The 17,705-nt window shown below is 34.4% G+C and overlaps 1 protein-coding gene across 2 annotated transcripts; it reads right to left on the reverse strand.

The window, feature by feature from the left end:
• Positions 1-7: 7 nt before the first annotated feature.
• LOC136824377 (SWI/SNF-related matrix-associated actin-dependent regulator of chromatin subfamily A containing DEAD/H box 1-like) lies at positions 8-17,123 on the reverse strand. Of its 2 annotated transcripts, XM_067080530.1 has the most exons (21): positions 17,000-17,117; positions 16,134-16,379; positions 15,339-15,502; positions 15,120-15,164; positions 14,765-14,860; positions 14,501-14,565; positions 13,953-14,143; positions 13,628-13,687; positions 13,145-13,214; positions 12,450-12,585; positions 11,943-12,086; positions 11,132-11,224; positions 10,412-10,532; positions 5,242-5,369; positions 4,615-4,803; positions 3,955-4,073; positions 3,166-3,233; positions 2,746-2,860; positions 2,291-2,427; positions 1,378-1,530; positions 8-303 (listed from the first exon to the last, which is right to left on the reverse strand). In XM_067080530.1, the coding sequence occupies exons 1-20, from the start codon at positions 17,091-17,093 to the stop codon at positions 1,415-1,417; spliced, it is 2,397 nt and encodes a 798-aa protein (XP_066936631.1). In that variant the 5' UTR covers positions 17,094-17,117; the 3' UTR covers positions 8-303; positions 1,378-1,414. The 2 variants fall into 2 exon arrangements, with proteins under 2 accessions (XP_066936631.1, XP_066936632.1); XM_067080531.1 differs by lacking the exon at positions 8-303 and having other exon boundaries at positions 1,329-1,530; positions 16,140-16,379; positions 17,000-17,123.
• Between the last annotated feature and the right edge of the window lie 582 nt (positions 17,124-17,705).

The raw sequence follows: 17,705 nt of genomic DNA on the forward strand, positions 1-17,705 counted from the left end.
CGATGTCTAAACTTTAAGACAAAACAAAATATAAATATTTTTATACACTATGACAGTTTTGTAAATTTTTCCTAATAATTTTAATATAATAATATATATTCTTGTAAAAAATAATTGTTAAAAATTTTTCATATTAAAACAATTCAATGGCATTTTAAATTTGTTGAGACAACGAAAAAGATGTCCCAAACTTTGTCCAGAATATTCAGTTATCCCCATCTTATAACTTTGGAAGAGAGGATATTTGCGGTCAGTGAAAATCTCTTTAAATGTTTTCATAAGGAAATTATTGGTTTATACAATCTAAGAGAGAAAAAATTGTGATGAATTTTTTTTAAATCATCGGTGTGGCAAACACAAAACGTAATTTTGGCTTTAAAGGATTTAAAATCATTTTTTAAGTCAGATTTCAGAAATGACTTTGGAAAAATATAAAGCTTATTGACCAAACCAGTTCAGTGAAATCGCCATTCAAAGCTCATACAGCGAATGTAGAATGAAGTCCCCAAAACTTTCGTTTTTAAAGGTGTCAAAAAGTATTTTCGCATATCTTTGATATGATCAGATTTTTACAGTGGTTTAGACCATCGGTTCACCTAACAATTACCTTATGGGAACTTATCTTGGAGGGAACTAATTTTGGCGGATTTAGACGAAATTCGCCAAAATTAAATATTTTGCTCACTCGCCAAAATAAGTTTCCGAAATAAGTTCCCGCCAAAATTAAATTTTTTGTTTCCTTGCCTAAATAACCCCTGAAATTCATCAAAATTGCTCAAAATAAGGCAAAATAGAACAGATTTACGCTGTCATTCGCCAAAATTAGTTCCCGCCAAAATTAAAAAAAATCACTATTCGCCAAAATAAGTTCCCGTCAAAATTAAATTCTTTTAAGGACATTTGCTGCCCGCCAAAATTAGTTCCCGCCAAAAAAAGTTCCCTTAAGGTAGGTTTTATTGGTAAAATGATTTAAAAAAAAACACAAAACTTAAACTATTTCAAATTATAATGATAACCTATCTGTACAAATTTAAGAAAAACACTTTTTGCTAGAAGATATAAATAAACTCAGAAAAAACCTTTTGAGAAAAATAAAATGCAGTTTTAACAAAAAACACTAACTTGTAATAACAACTCGAGCTAAAACTCAGAGCAAGATTTATGTCGTAATAATGTGGTGAATCCAATCTTGAACCAATGATAAATAGAAAACATTCTATTACTGGCAGTGAAACGAAACCCCAGAGAATTTTGATTCTCCAAATATCTAGCGACAAATTTTGTCAGACTTCGAAAAGCGACTATACAGTATCGAAACAAAATTCTTTTGCTCGAAACAAAGTTTTGTGTTCAGGGGGTAATTCCGAAGCAACAAACCTCTCACTATTCAGTGGGCACCATAGAAAAATCATCATCAAGAACCGACAGCAGCGACGTTAGATTCTTTAATAGCATTACGTAATTCAGTAAGTAGATGTATTTTGGTGGCTTTATCATCTTCTTCAGCCTCCTCTTCGTCCGCACATGTATCTAAAGGAGTAGAAAATAAAATACAGTAGTACATGACATGCACCACTGCAATGATTTCACGAAATTATGCAACTTTTCTGTTTTTGTTCCACCCAATACGTGGAAAATGGCTGGAAAATTTTAAAAGTTCTCAGAAGACTCTCCAGTGGTGCATATCATGAAGAGACTGATAGAGTCGACACTCTACTTGGATAGCCCAGTGATCTAGGACTTTTAAATAGTCTTACGATTATTTTCACGGGGTCCGACACGACAATCTATCTTGGCTTTCTGTGAATTGAACGTGACATTAGTAGGCCCAAAAGAGCGGGAATTTGAACCTAGAGCCCCTGGCTTAAGACATTGGGGATCTGACCACTCGGCCATCACTCCCTTAGTTGAACAATTTTCTGGTCCCTTCAATTAAGGCACATACCTAAACTAGTCTATAATTTACGGATAAGCGTCTTTTCTACCTCATGGACAGAAGGTTCAAGTATCGAGTCGATGGAACAAAAGGAAAAGTGATAGTAATGATAAAATTTTACGACCGCCTATGTCATCTTGGTCGGGTTGGACTGGCTTGTTCATAAATTAATAGTTGTTGAAAAACACTTTTCATGTTTAAAAAAGATTACCAAGTTGATTATGTCACTTGAGACGTTGCCTTTAAATAACAAAACTGTTGGAGACAAGTTGTCAAGGCACCTTCTCAAGAACGAGGAAAGTGTCGTTAATAGCGTAATTTGATGAATAGAAGATCACGACCAAACAAATTTACCTATAGTTGTGCCAGTGACACCTTTGTCTGAACGATTACCGACCAGTTTCTTTTCAAGTTCCAATTTCTTCTCACCAATCTTCAACATATTTTCTTCTATTGTGTCTTTACCAATCAATCTGTATATTGTCACATCTCTGGAAGAAAAATGAAAATTCACGATTTCAATAGAGATTCTGTTTTTTTACGATCTTCAGCATTCTTTGAAGTTCTTGGGCGTACTACAGAATACCTAAAATCGCATGCAAAGCAAAATAGGGGTTTTCCAAAACAATAGAATGGAGTGGAATACCACGGGTATAATGCTAGAAAAACCTATGAAAATCCACAGTTCGTGAGAATCGAAGATATTTTTTTCTGTAAAAGTTAAATGAAAACAGAAAGAAAACATTCTGGACGTCTTCACTAAACTTTTTAGCTGACAGAAATAAAAAAACATAGACTTTTACACATACTTTGTTTGGCCGACTCGATGACACCTGTCTTCGGCTTGTTTATCATTGTATGGGTTGAAATCAATATCATGCAAGATCACTGTGTCTGCTGACGTCAAGTTGATACCCAAACCACCTGAAATGCGTACAATGGAAGTTTTCAAACCTTTATAGGCTTTAAACATTCAAGATGTTTTGAACTTTTGGACATATTTTGGTTGGACGTGCCACCATAGAAGAGCGGCAAATAGTTCTCCTATCTAATACTAGATAGATGTGAATTCAGCTGGCAAATCAAAGATTTTTTAAAGGGTAACATAAGGCAGAATCCTTGAACTTTCGTTTTTTATAAACCAGAAAACTAGGGTCGAGGTAACACGACCCTAATACCACGTAGCCTTTTTCGCAAACATTAACATTGATTAAAAGAACAAAACTTACCAGAGCGCGTAGAGAGGAGAAAGATGAAAATATCTCGATTGTTGTTAAACTCGTCTATGATGCCCTGCCTAAAAGTAGAAAACGGGTGAGAGTATAAAACATCTGCCCGTTAGTAATTGACATAAATGAACTGTTTTGGGGTTCTCACCATTGAGTTTCAAGCCCGAAGGGCTAGAGGTCAATCTCTAACCTTTCTCAGGCAAGAAGAATTGAAGCCTTAAAATATGCGCCGTATTTTTGATGACGGATTGAATCTAGCAATTCCTTTGTTTTCGAGTGATATATTTTTCAAAATGAAGCGGTAAATTTTAGTTTCAATCTGTCATTTGTGTAAAAACCAGGCGGGTCGCTCAAGGCCGCGCAACTTTGGTAGGATTTGTTGGCTTCAAATCCTACCAAGGAGATTGACCTCTAGCCCTTCGGGCTTGAAACTCAATGGTTCTCACCTTTTAATATTTAAAGGTAAGTTTCGAAAAGGATCAACAAATAGATTGTCGACGACATTTTGCTTAAACATATTTTGTTGGCCGATAAAAATGAAAAAGATTTACAAGCTCTTCACCGAAGAAATTACATCCTAACGAAGGATTGCTTGAACCCTTGATGACCCTGGACACCACCGTACATTGTACGGTGATGCCCGGTGGGACTGGACCTAAATGTCCGGTGAGATTTTGGGTTTAGATTCAACAACACCGTACAATTGTTCGGTGGGACTTCAATCGCAAAAGTACCGCGGGTGTCCAGGGTCGTGACACTTGAGAATTGCGTACATAACAATGATCAAACCTGTCACATCCTTTAGTACTGCCATCAAAACGAACAAAAGAATGTTGTCGTATCTTCAAATATTCTTGGATGAGGTCCAACACGATGACAAATTGACTGAAAATCAACACCCGGTGGCCCTTGAAGAAAAAAATAATAAACATATTCTGTGTTGCAACAGATTTTGGTGAATGTGGATGGAGAGTTACAAAATTAGAATATCTTTTACAAAATTGGGACGGCAATCTTAGTGAAAAATCTCAACTGGACGTATTTCCGAAGCGTAAGGCAATTATTAATTAAGTGGCTTTGGGAGAATCATTGGGATCTTCAATCATCATTAACCCATTTTGTCTTGTCACAAGATTTAGTCCTCGCAAAAAAATTGGTCAGAACCGCAAGAAGAAGGAAAGAAAATAGTAGAAATAGAGGCGGATTCACTACCCAGCCGGCACACAACGTTGTTTCGACGTTTATCTAACGTTCACAACATCCATAAAACGTTAAACGAACGTTGAAACAACGTTGTGTGCCAGCTGGGTAACTTCAATCTTCAATCCACGCTTAAAAATTAGATACGCAATTTGCGAGAAAAAAAAGAAGATTAATCTACGTAAGGTATCGGGCAAACAACGCTACTACAGGTCACTTTCTTCGTAACATTCAATCCAAGTACAATACCTGTTCTTTCAATTTCGGTAAAAGTGTGTCAAGCATTTTTAACTTGCCGCTACTCGTGAGAACCTCGTTGGAGAGTTTAAGATGACGTAATCCAGCCTCTTTATTGCATAGCTGATGGAGTTCAGAATCAGAGAGCACAGTCATGTCTTCCAACACGTAATTGTAATCACAGTCGAAGTGTAATGGTGACTAAAGATGAAAGGAATATAAGAACATATAAATTTTAATTATTTGTTAGCCCTTTAACACTACAGTCAGTAGTCCGCTTGTATCGTCTAAAGGCCAATTTCTCAAAAACGATAAAAACTGTGGACTTCGTATTTAACATTCTGTGGCTTCATTTTGATGATTTTCTATCATGTCGGAACCGATTTTATGAAAAAGATTTCCGTTCAATTGATTGTATAAAAGTAAGTAAGGGTGGGGATAACGACAGCCAATTGTTAAACCCTGTTGGCAATTTTGCCCATTTTACAGCAAAATAAAAGAGAATTTTTCCAATCCGTTAGACATTTTTTTCAATTTTTTGGAAACGATAAAATAATGAATTGGCTTGACCAGTGAGATTAGCAGTGAGATGACGAATCTTTGTCAATCTTAAATGCTAATGGAACAAGCACTACTCACCGTCACATAAAGGCGGGCCATTTCTTTCAGTTTTTCGTAAGTGTAAAGGCTTCGAACTAATAATGGATGGTTTGTCACTTTTCGTAGATTCATTAAAACACCTAACCCAGCAGCATCTGATCTGGATTCTAAGAGAAAAAAAAGAGTGAATATATATTTGTGAAGAAATTCATAGAATTTCTGTCCAACTACACTTTTTTTTTATAAGAACAATTTTATAAGAACAATGAAGCTCAAAAATGCCAAAAAATAAGAACAATTTAAGAACAGTGGAGAGGCTGAAGTTAGAGAGTTATAGCAAAAAGAATCACTGGTTTCTAAAATCCTCTAAATAGTAAAGTAAATAGCCAAAACTTGTTTTTTACCTTAGAAAAAATAAGAACAAAATAAGAACTATTCAAGGCTCAAAGTGCCAAAAAAATAAGAAGAGCCGAGCCTCAGCAAAAATTTACTGGTTCTTATAAAAAAAGTGTATCTTCTTTCAGGAGATTGGGTGGCGTATATATTATAAGGAGTATGGATAAAAAACAAACACTTCATCATAAACTTTGAGCCAGCACGCATCTCGCCTTATAGGTGAGATTCTTGTGAAGAGGGTATTGTGCATAGATTTATCTAGCCCGAGAGGCTAGATGTCGTGCTTTGGAAATCCTTCCTAGGTCACGTGACATTATAATAGAATTTCAGCGCTTGGCAAATAATAAGCTTCGCAGGTTTTCGAAAACAATAGCAGCAATATTTTTTGCAATCTTCACTTTTTTTTTGCTTGGAAAAGCTTAAAGCATGACATCTAGCCCTTCGAGCTTTACAGAAATCTGTGGTATTGTGTGATGTGAAACTGGACTGAAAAGATAATTTCATAGTTCCCTTCGAATAAAAATGATTCTCCTTAAACTAAGCAAAAACTAAATTAAGTAAACGCTAAGACAGGGAGCATATTCAAAAGTAACTTTTGAATCTCTCACACTCACTCTCACGCTCAATCACTAACCGAAGGTCAGTATCTACTATCAACGCGTACAACTACTTACAGTAGTCATAGTGCCATATACTCGAACTGAACCCTCTATAACTACATTACGTAATCCCTGTAGAGGAATCGCCGTGTGATTTATTACAACCAAAACCTAATTTTCATGGTATTTTATTCCTTCAGTTTTGATTAAAACTTCACTGGTGGTATGAGTGTTTGTCGACTGGGATTTTCCTAATTGCCCGAATTAAAGTAATCAATTAATAAGCAGAATTATATGATTATTCTCAGTCTGCATTATAATCTATAGCATTTAGATGACATCTTATAGTATAAATTTATTAAAAGAAAACACTAAAGTTCAGATGTAATAGGAATTGGTTGCTATGATAACAATTGGATGCATAATAGATTTACTATAGAGACTCTGGATAATTGGATATTGTCTTTCCTTTGTTTCAGAAAACAATCGATGTACATGCTTTGTCCGCAAGGGACAACTGTCATGGAGGCCCGAAGGACTCTAATTTTGAACAAGCTAGATGCTGAATTGACCTACCTGATGATGAAAGTTAGATAGCAATAAGGAGTAAAACGGAAACTGAAGTCCGTTAGAAAATATAATGTTTAAGCGAAAAGGCATAACGCGTTAAATTTCATCATTGATTGTTGATGGGGAGAGGGAAGGGCAGAAGGGAAAAAAGATATAGAAAGTTCCGGTTGTAGAAATCAGTTTTATTGACAATCGTGCTTGATGGTGGAAATTGCCATCAATGATGTTTTTTTTTTTAACAAAGAAATGTTAGGAAAAAGTCCAATGAAAATCTGCGAAATCGCCGATCGGTTTCGGTACGGGCTGAATTTTCGATTTCGGTTCGGGGTGGTCCTAGTACTTTAGCGGGCCGAATGTTTACTACAGACTTCAAAAATAAGCATTTCAGCCGTGGTCGGAAAATACCGTTCCAGAAAATTTATTTTGAGTTCTGTTTATAATCGGCCTGAAAAAAGAACTACGACTACCCCGAACATTGATCTTCTGGCCCGTACTGAAATTTCAGTTCGGTGGTTTGGACCGAGCTGAAAGTTGGGGCATACTGAAATCTCACACCGGTCTGGCATGTAAACAATATGAGACTTCAGATCGTACCAAAAAATCTCAGTACGCCCCGTACCGAAAGTCCATGTAAACGGGCCCTTAAAGTCTCATTTGGGAATTGCTGGGTAATGTGCATTTTGATGAAGAACGTAGTTAAAATCATATGAAGAATCTTTTGATAGTGGAAGGAGGGTGAACAATAATATCATTACTGCGGATAAGGCTTGAACATGAGAAATACAAAGGTTGCAAAATTAAAGTCTGAATACAAATCACGCTTTTACTCGAAATTTTTATGTACTTGTTACATGAAATATTATGATTGGTTCGAATTTATTGACACTAAGTTATCAGCTGTAAGTTGTAAAGCAAGTAACATGGGAATAAAATCACGTGAACTTTTTCGAGTAATCACATGTTTTGACTGCATTGCTATCATTCTGTAGCCAGTGTATTGGAAAAAATCAGTCAGTTGTTTTCCAGTGTCTATAATTCCTTGGATGTATCATCAGCCTTTTTCTACCTCAAATATTGTAAAACAGTCGGAAGATCTGACGATTTCATTGGTATCATCGTCAGCCAGAGCAGGACCAAAAAACTCATTGAAAAAATATTCAAAAGACTTATGGATTTTACATGACGCTCCTTGCAACATAGGTCAATAAAAAATAGCACAGAGCAGAAGTTTTTTTCTCTGAAAACAAAAAAAACCATTCGAACAAACAATCGTGATAGTTGAAACATTTCGAGCTTCCTCCTAAATTCTTGTTGCAGATCATCTTAAGGGATCCTAACAGCTTCAACCTAAGTATCTCCGGTTTAGTATTAACAGGGTGTCGTGAACATGAAGCGTGATCATTTTTTCAAATAATTCGAATAATAACTTGAATAAGTTGTTCAGAAGTTTCATAAGCATTTAAACGATATTTTTTGAATCCAAAAATCTGCACTGTTTGGGCAAAAAGATGAAGATGACCAGCCCGAAAAAAAAATCAAATCAATTGGTCAACCGATGGAGTCTTGGCAATATACACACATGCACATCGACTCAGATCAAGTTCACACGTTACGTTACGGTTCCGAAACGAAACTGTTCCGAAATAAGTGTGAACGTCAAAATTCGAAACGTCAAAAAAGAAGACGTTACAAAGCAAAACAGAAATAATGATGCGTTCAGCTCGGCGGGTGACGGCTAGTAATAGCTAATAAACAATTTCGCTCCACTATTTCATAGGAACTGCTCCGTTTTCTTTCTCTGAAAAGTTCCGAAACCAATATGAACACTCCCGATCCGTAACGGAAACCATACCGGAGCGGCACGAAACCGTAACGTCTGAACATGGACTCGCGTCAAATTTTTATTGCACATTTGACAAAACAAAAGATTTGGTTGGTGGTCGAGGCACAAGAAAGCTGAGAATAAGCTCAGTGGACAGCCGACTGAACTGTTCTGGGAGTCCTTAAATTTGTTCAAAAATAATCACCATTCATACTTGGAGTGACATTTCCAGGCAAAACCAAAAAATCTGAAATAGGGTCATTTCAAGACGTATTAGGTGGTCAATCCACTTTCCAGATCAAAAGCCCTGCCCAAATCACGAATATACAAGTGAATGTTGAAAAACTATTACGTTAAGGGAAGAAATTTTTGCGGGAACAAATTTAATTTCGAGGTTTTTTTGACAAATCCGCGAAATTAAATTCCGCGAAACAAGAATATTCTCATGATTTAAAAAATCACCTATAGAATTGGTGTTGTTGGAGCAAAATAAGCCATATTTTAAACAAAAATTCCTCTCAACCACGAAATTAAATTCCGTAAAACTTTCGAATTTTGAGCTGTAAACCGCCAAATTAAATTCCGCGAAAATTTCTTCCGTTAAGGTAACAAATCTCGTAATCAAGCTTGTGTATAGGATGAATAACAATATTAAAATAATACGAATCTCTCACGCTCGTCTCACATTCACTCAATCTCACGTCCACTCGGAGAGGTTTACAGAAAGTCTAGAGTCACATATAACACCATACAGTAGTCAAAGCAGCCACAGTCTAACTGATACCTCTGTAATACTAAGCGTCTCCTAGAGGGGAGTTGCCGCATGAATTAGTTCAGTAAAGAACGAACATTTCATCGTTTTTTACTCCTTCAGTTTTGATTGAAAAAGCACTTGTGGTATGATATTATGCCGAATGGAATTTCCCAAGTGGTTGCATGCTAGTGGTTTTCAACACACTTTGGGCATTATCTGTTTTAAACACATTATCGCTAGCAGTACGACAGCGTTTATGTCGACTGGGATTTTCCCAATAACCACAATGTAGAAGTCAATGTTGAAAAATATTTTCAGGCAAAAGATACTATTAATTATCTACATTATTTTGATGACCGTTTTGGCTTAGATTAGAAAGTGATAAAGTTGACTCTCTCTAATACACCTTTCCCAAATTGTTTGGTATTTTTCGAAGGTCTTCAAACCATATTGAAAACTATATATTTGTATTCCTCCTATAAAGACAAGTGCATGCTGAAAATTTGAGCTTAAAAGCTTTTTTCTATCAATTTTTATGACTACTTTTGTTCACGGTGAAATCCCTTATAAAAATTAAAACATACAGCCTGGCCTCGTTTCCATGTATTTCTATTGTTTCGGGATGTACTGAAAATATTGCCCTCGGTCAAAGCAACAATCTCGCAAGCTCGGTCGTTACTTGACCTCACTAACCGGTCATTATTGTATTAAAGTTGACTGTAACATAATAAAGGTCTTTCTCCAAGAAAGCAAAACTTATTACGAGAGCCTTCCTTAACCAACATAAACAATTCCATTTAAATGATATACAAATCTAAAAAATTGATATACTCTTTTTTTGTTTCAGACAGTTTCAGATGAGGTTCGATTATTTTTAATTTTCCCTTAAATTGTTCTTATCCCTGCAAGTATCCTGCTCTTCTTTCTAAGGTATTTTTAGGGTTGACACCCCATTTTTACAAGTTTAACCCTTATTTTGTTAAAATTCAGCTGTTCCAAGGTCATCATTGTTCTTACTTTTTAAGTAGCATTTTTAAGCCCCATTGCTTTTTATGAAAAAAACCCTACCTGAATTTTCATTTTGTTCTGCGGCAAACGAAGAGACATAAGAACGATAAAGTTGACTTTGTGCTGTATTCAATGGACAAAGACACGTCTCTTCTCGCTTCTCTGGTAGGTCACCTAATACCTAAGATCGAAAAAAAAGAAAAGGTATTTGGCGATCGGTAACACTCAGTAGATCATAACCTCCCAGAAACGATTTCAACTGACAGACCATGTTTCTTGAAAATCGAACGAGCACTGAAAGACAATGAAAACATGTTTTAAGCCCGGGGGGGGGGGGGCACTTAGGCAAAATTGGGTACGGGACGTGCAGCTGGTCAGGGTCCCTTTTTTAGGCTCTGAAGATATCTGACAGGGTCCCAAATCTATTATTTTTCAAGGTGTGTATCTGACAGGGTCCACTTTAGGTTATTTGGACAATTTTTCAGGGTAAAAATTAGAAAATCTTTCAGTTTTTCGTCTATTTTTAGTAATTTTTGCCACTTGTTAGGGTCGAAATTGGAAAAATTTTCAATTTTTCGTTCTGACATGGTCACCATTTTACCAAAAATTCATATCGGACAGGGTCAACTTTTCGAACTCCCCGTCCCCGTCGGCCGTCAAAGTCAGTGCCCCCGGGCTGGAAGTTCCTAAAAGTTTCCCAATACTCGATAGTATAAAAGACAACGAAACTAAACTTGTAAAGAAATCTTTTCACAACAACTGAATATTTGAAATCCGTACCTCAGATTTGAGTCGTCGCATCATGAATGGCTTGACGATCTGCTTTACTTTATTGATATATTTCTTCCTGAATGCTGACGAAGACTCTGATTTCTGAAACAAAATATCACATTGAAAATATTTTGGTTCATCTAGATTACCTTAACTTGGTCTAATTTCGACATCCCTCATCTAATTTCGACACCCTTTTTATCAGCTGAAATTGATAGAATGATCAAAGCTATTTTTCTTTGCTTAGTGGTCAGGCAGAAATAATCCTTTTTCAATTAGCGATTTAAGATTTCATATTGTTCCTGTCTCTAAAAAAGGGTGTCGGAATTAGACGAGGGGTGTCGATAGTAGACCAACCTGGACCAACTTACGTTACAGCTTTGCTACCAGGCTAGACAGGAGAGCCGCTCTTACTCACTTATTCAAAGAAAAATTAGTTTTAGTTTTCTAAAAATGGAGTGCCCAGTAGTAAGCAATGACAAAATTTGATTGGTTAATGTTGTCAACTGTCGTCTAAGAAAGGCATTTCGCAAATAGCCAGCTTTACAATATCATCGAACGGTTTCAATGATGGAGATCCGTCTAGTTGTTCCAACATTGCTAATTGAGATGGAGCAATGTTGGAACAACGTTTTGTGAAAATGGGTGGAAATACATATATAGAAATTGGTCATTTGAGCTAAAAACCCTTACTGGCAAGACAGAAATGTTATATTTGTATCTCAACTAGACGGATCTCCATCTACAGACGGAAAAGGGCTACACTGAGTTAAGGAGAAATAAATCCCAGAGATGTTATAAAAAATTAATTCATTCTCACGGCATCACTTCTGTTGAAGAAAATTCGTTTAACAGTTTCGTGGTGCTGGCTGAAGAGTGTTGGCATTAGAAAGTTCAGCAATGACATCAATTCAATGATATCGTTTTGAAGTGGTGTTCCTGTCAGTAAGAGCTTTTGTTTAGCCTGGAAAGAAGAAAAAAGAGTTAAAGTGTCAAACTACTAAGCATCCCTGTCAGAACTTGGGGTTCAAGTTTCGACTCCCAAATTCTTCCATCTAGGACAAGTTCGTGGACCATGTCAAATCGATCACTATGTCTGTCCAAAAGTCAGACTTGACTACCAATATAAAAAAATCCTGATCCAAGTCATTATAAGTGAGAAAAAGATACTGATGCTTGGTATGACTCAACATTTAAATGAAGTTTTGTATGAATTGAGTTGTAAAAATTAAGTTTGATTTTCTAAACAAAGTCTTGGCTTGGTCTTGATAACTCACGCGTTAAATAAATCGGGAAATAAAACAAAAAAAAAAAAAAATAAACTCACATTTATCCTGTCGAAATTTCTGTATCGTTCTGTCCTCATGTTTTTCATCATGTGAGCTTCATCCATTATCATGTACTGGAACTCCAATTTTCGAAAAAACGCACGATCTTTAGGGCTACTCACAACCATGTTATAACTGAAAGAGAAAGGAAATTTAATGGAGCCTTTATTTCTTTAGTAAATCTTGAAAAAATGAATACATCTTTTGATAAATTAAATAAATTGAATAGCAGATTAATAACATTGCAAATAAACCAATCAGATAAAAATAAAAAGTAACAAACTATTTTCTTCGAAATTAATAGTAAACTTTAGAGTTTTGGCGAGAATTAGCTTGCTTTGTTTTGAAGGCAGCTTAAAAAGGCCACGCAACAAGAATAAATTTTACTTATAAATTCACTACCAGTCCACTCAAAAGGCGAGCACCCCGCTAAGGGTTGATAGGTGTATTATATATTTTTATTTCTTTTTTGTAACATTTTTCGAATTTTTCCAAGGTATTTTCCTAACCTTTTTTTTGACATTTTTAGTCAAAATTTCGGCACTAAAATTTGAATATCTTTATACCCACTTATCCTCTGGAGGCCTATGATCCCTCATTTTCTTTCTTTTTCAAAGCTCTACAAGATAGGATAGGTTTTGAAAAATATATTAAAATTTGAAAAACCTTCTGGAGTTGCTAACTATATACTCACGACGTAATGATGATATCACTTTCATTATTCCAAATGTCCTGGCGAATGTATCTTCTCTCATCTGGGTTTCCTGAAAATGCAAAAAAAAAATAATCAAACTAATATCCACCCTTTCATTTCCTGCTACTAAAAAGTTGACAAAAAGGGATAGGACTTTCAGGCGTATATTTGATGGTACATGAATCATACGAAGAAATAAATGGTTATGATTTTGAACAGGAAATAGAAAGTTGAAATTATAAGTTTAACAAAGCAAATGTTTTGACAAATCTCTCAACAGGACAAAGGAAAATTTCCCACAGACCACAGAAATTTTATGGTATTGAAAAAAGGAACATAGAAAGTTCTTGAAAGTTGAAAAACTTAGCAAAGCAAGCTTTATGAATTTTGACAAATCTCTCAAAAAGGGAAAAGCAAAAATCCTCCCTCCTCTACAATGCCAAATGTTCTACCTTTTCATTTATTTTGCAGAATTTTACTTACCAGTATAAGTGATATAGGAGACATCGGGTAACCATTTCTCAAACTCACGCAACCAATTATCTACAAGCAAAACAACATTTTCTACATCATGACATCAATTGCATCTAATAACCAACAAAAGGTTTAGGATATGTTGGCTTAAAAGGTCTATTACTATGTTACTTGGTTGTAAACGTTGATTATTGGCAATGAAATTGTCACCAGAGATTCTACTTTTGAGAAGTTTATTCCATGCAAAATGTTTCTTTCCCGTGTTTCTTTTCAATCCCTTCGCTGTTGTAAACCAAAACAAACAACCCGATGTTAATGCCTCGGGTTTACTCACCTAGTGTAGATACAGGACAAACTATGAGAATCCTTCCAGGCTGTCCATTTTCAAATAAATATCCAATAAAAGCAAGGGTTTGTATGGTTTTTCCTAGACCCATCTGATCAGCTAAGATGGCACTCAAATCTTTCTCGTGCAACATTGCAAGCCAGTTCAAACCAATCATCTGGTAGTGTTTCAGCTTCAATCTATAAAATTGAAGACATAGGTAGGTTTTAATTTAGCTTGGTTGAATTAACAGCTTTTTTTGTTCACCAGTGTTCCTTTTTGCTCTTGTCTAATTCTGTAGATTGTAACAAAAATCCCCTCAAAAAGTAGAGATATCAACCTCTCATAGGAGTCAAAGCAAAAGTTTTCACTACAGGCGGGTAAGTACACTTTACACAGAAATTTAGCTCAGGTTCTTTTAAAACATTGTTAGATTTTGAGATGAAATACATCTTTGTAAACTTTGCTGCAACGATGCAGCCTTATACACCATAAACACTACCCAACCTGAGGTATTGGTAGTCAAATTTCACTTTAAAAAAATGAAAAGATCTTACTCCGGTGGGACACATGATGGTTGTTGAATTGGTAAATGGTCACTGTCTTGTGTTAACATCAATGTCTGAAAATCAAAACATAATATGAATTTCTTCATTTTATCTCTTCACTTTTTGTATTACAAAACACTTTTTCATTTTATTTATTATGCATTGAGAAAATTACATTTATAAATGGTAAGTTATAACATTAATCAGACAAAATAATTTTTGGTTTCAAGGCAATAAACCAATAAAAATAGAAAACATAAGCCCAACACATACCTCTTGTCGTACTTGATTTGAAATACTGACACATTTCCTTAATAGTTTCTCAAAAGCATCAAGATCCCTGACATATTCAATATATGAGTCGTAAAGCTGAAAATTCAATATACAATTTTATGAAAATATAATCCAAATTTTGGGTAAACAAATAAGTTAAACTTTGTAGAAATTAAAATATTCAAACTTTAAAAAACCAAAACAAACCATACAATGATGTTATATAGGAAAAACATTGTTAAGTAGCTAAGATTGCATGGGTTTTCTAAAATCATTAAGGATAAAAAGGTAATGACCAACTAATTTGATTGAGGACTAGTTGTCAAAAATATATTAAAAAATAAGAAATACTTACAGTTTGAAATTTGAAACCTTTAACTTTTTCATTAATCTTATCACTCTAAAAAGAAAATATAAAAAAAAGGAATATTTTTAACAAATACAGCTTCAATTTCAAATATAATAAATACACAAGACAAATAAAATAGATTTTCAATAAGCAAAGTCTTTATGCTGAGGAAATGTTTTAATAAGCATATCCATAAAAGTTTTGTGAAAAAGTTAATATTCTTACCATTTCTTTGTTTGTGGAGAATGGTCTCAATGAAACAATTTGTGCTGCTCGAGTTTGTGAGACATTATCTACACGAAGGAGCTCATCAATTTGACAGGTGTTGAGGAATTCCCGGAATGTATTCTTTTCTGTAATAATTTCATCTATGTCATCTTCGATAGAGTCTGGAAAAAGAAATCTAATCATAAGTAGAAAATCCTTTGTAAACATTCAAGAATTTATAAAATATAGTATTTCTTCCAATAAACACCCCTCAATTAAACGCTCCTCCCTTTTATTTAGGAAAAATCATTAAAGAACACCTCCTCAAATAAACGCCTTGTTTGAATAAACACCTCCTCTCTAGGAAAAGCGTTTATTCAAAACAGGTAGATGTAAGGCAGTATAATAATGAAGGAAAACTTAGATATACGATAATAATTTGCTTCTAGTATTCAAATTGATTATGTTGACCCCTTTCTTCAGGCCTAAATTCGCACTCAAATAATAATGAGAAGACAAAATAAGGTTCCAATTCACACTATTATTATAGTGACTTTCGTTGTAAATTGTTTAATAAACAACCCCTTCTTTTAAACACCCCCCCTCAAATAAATGCCGTCCTCAAAAAACTAATAAACACCTGTCATAATCCACAAAATCAAAATCATAATCCACAAGATAGTAAGGAGTTAAGAAGTTTTTTCCAACAATATCCACAACAACTTCACATAAGAAGAACTTTACGGAAGAACTTCATAGCAGAAAGAGGAGTAAATAATATGGAACGATATTGTAATAACATTAAACCATTACCATTACCATTAAGCTGCCCGTTTTCACTGCCAACATCATCATTTTGAAAATCATCATCATCTATATCATCATCGTCATCATCATCAATACAAATACGTTTTCGTTTTGGTGGTTGTTTAGAAGTTGCAGGAGGAGAAGATAATGCTTCTATAACTTCTGGTTCAGAATCTTCACTATCACTTGCGATGATTACAGCTTTTCTTTTCTTTGATCGATTTGATGGTGCCAGAATTTGAGACTCTGGAACTACAACAAATATTAGGGGATTGAAACTCCTTGTAATATTCATGCTTTGTTACAGCAAAAACAATTTTCAATTATTCCTTTGGGCGGAAACAACGGAAAGTATAACAATGTTTGTTTGAAATAGCACTCTTTGTTGTATCAGTTGATTTATTTATTTGTTCTTTATTTTGCATTGGTAATGAAAAATAGTTACACGTACTAATTAAATGATACATGACACTCGAATATTTACTATATAGTAAATAATTGAAAATTTTAAAAACATAAAAATATGGAACATAGTTTGCATGAACAATAGATTTTCGCCTTGGCAATTTTATTTTTAAAACTCTTTTAAATAGTCAATAGTTTTGTATTCCAAAGGTACTCTATTCCAAGCTTGACCAGCTTGGAAATTAAAAGAATTCAAGCAAACTGTGTTCTTGAAGAGTGGAAGTCAAGAACGTTTGTTGGAATCGTCGTCCTCATTTTCATTTTCAGGTTGTATGCATAATATGGTAAAGATCAGAGATCTGACCTCAAGGAAAAGACGTGTTGAAAGTACCAAACAAAATAAAAATCAACATAAAGAGACTAATATTTTTATAATTATACATTTTGTTCATTTATGCATGATTTACCTTTTTCTTGTTGTTCACCTTCACTGTCACTACTTTCAATGCTGAACACTGATGGCTTCTTCTTGTAAGCAAATCCCTCAAGTGATAAACTCATTTTTTCTATAGATTTTATTTATTTAGATCTGAACAGAAGAAAAGAAAAACAATTATTTTTTAGTCTGAAATAAAAATCATAGACAAAGGATATTGATTGTTTGGTAGGAGTCAATAAGCAAAGAAGTCATACATCAGAAACAAGAAATTACAGAAGTAATATAATGAACCCAAAAATAACAGTACTATTACACTTTATTTAATATAAAAAAAATCAATTATACTATAATACAGCTCATGATTTAATAATAGTTAAAAACAAAAAATGAAGTGGTTTATTTAGTCATTGTAATATCTTCTTTTCAATGTCCTGTACTTGCGTAACATATACAACGCTTCTAATTCCTTCACAATATAATCACCATGATCTAAAAGTTTTTGGATTTTCTCTGGATCTGTAACATCTTTATTTTTCATAAAAGCATTCTTCAATTTTGGCTTAAAGTAGTCAAAACCAAGAGGATATTCTTTGCCATAAAATAGCAGCTTAAAAATGAAAAGAAAAATAGCATAAATAACATACTTTTATCAATGAAAGTTAAATGTTAAATGCAGGTTGAGTAAAACCAAAGTTTAGCAAATATGAAAAAATAAACAACCTGTTTGTAAAGTT

This window comes from Clytia hemisphaerica, unplaced genomic scaffold, assembly GCF_902728285.1.
Source record: "Clytia hemisphaerica strain Z4C2 unplaced genomic scaffold, Clytia hemisphaerica genome assembly, whole genome shotgun sequence".
Classification (NCBI taxonomy): Eukaryota; Metazoa; Cnidaria; class Hydrozoa; order Leptothecata; family Clytiidae; genus Clytia; species Clytia hemisphaerica.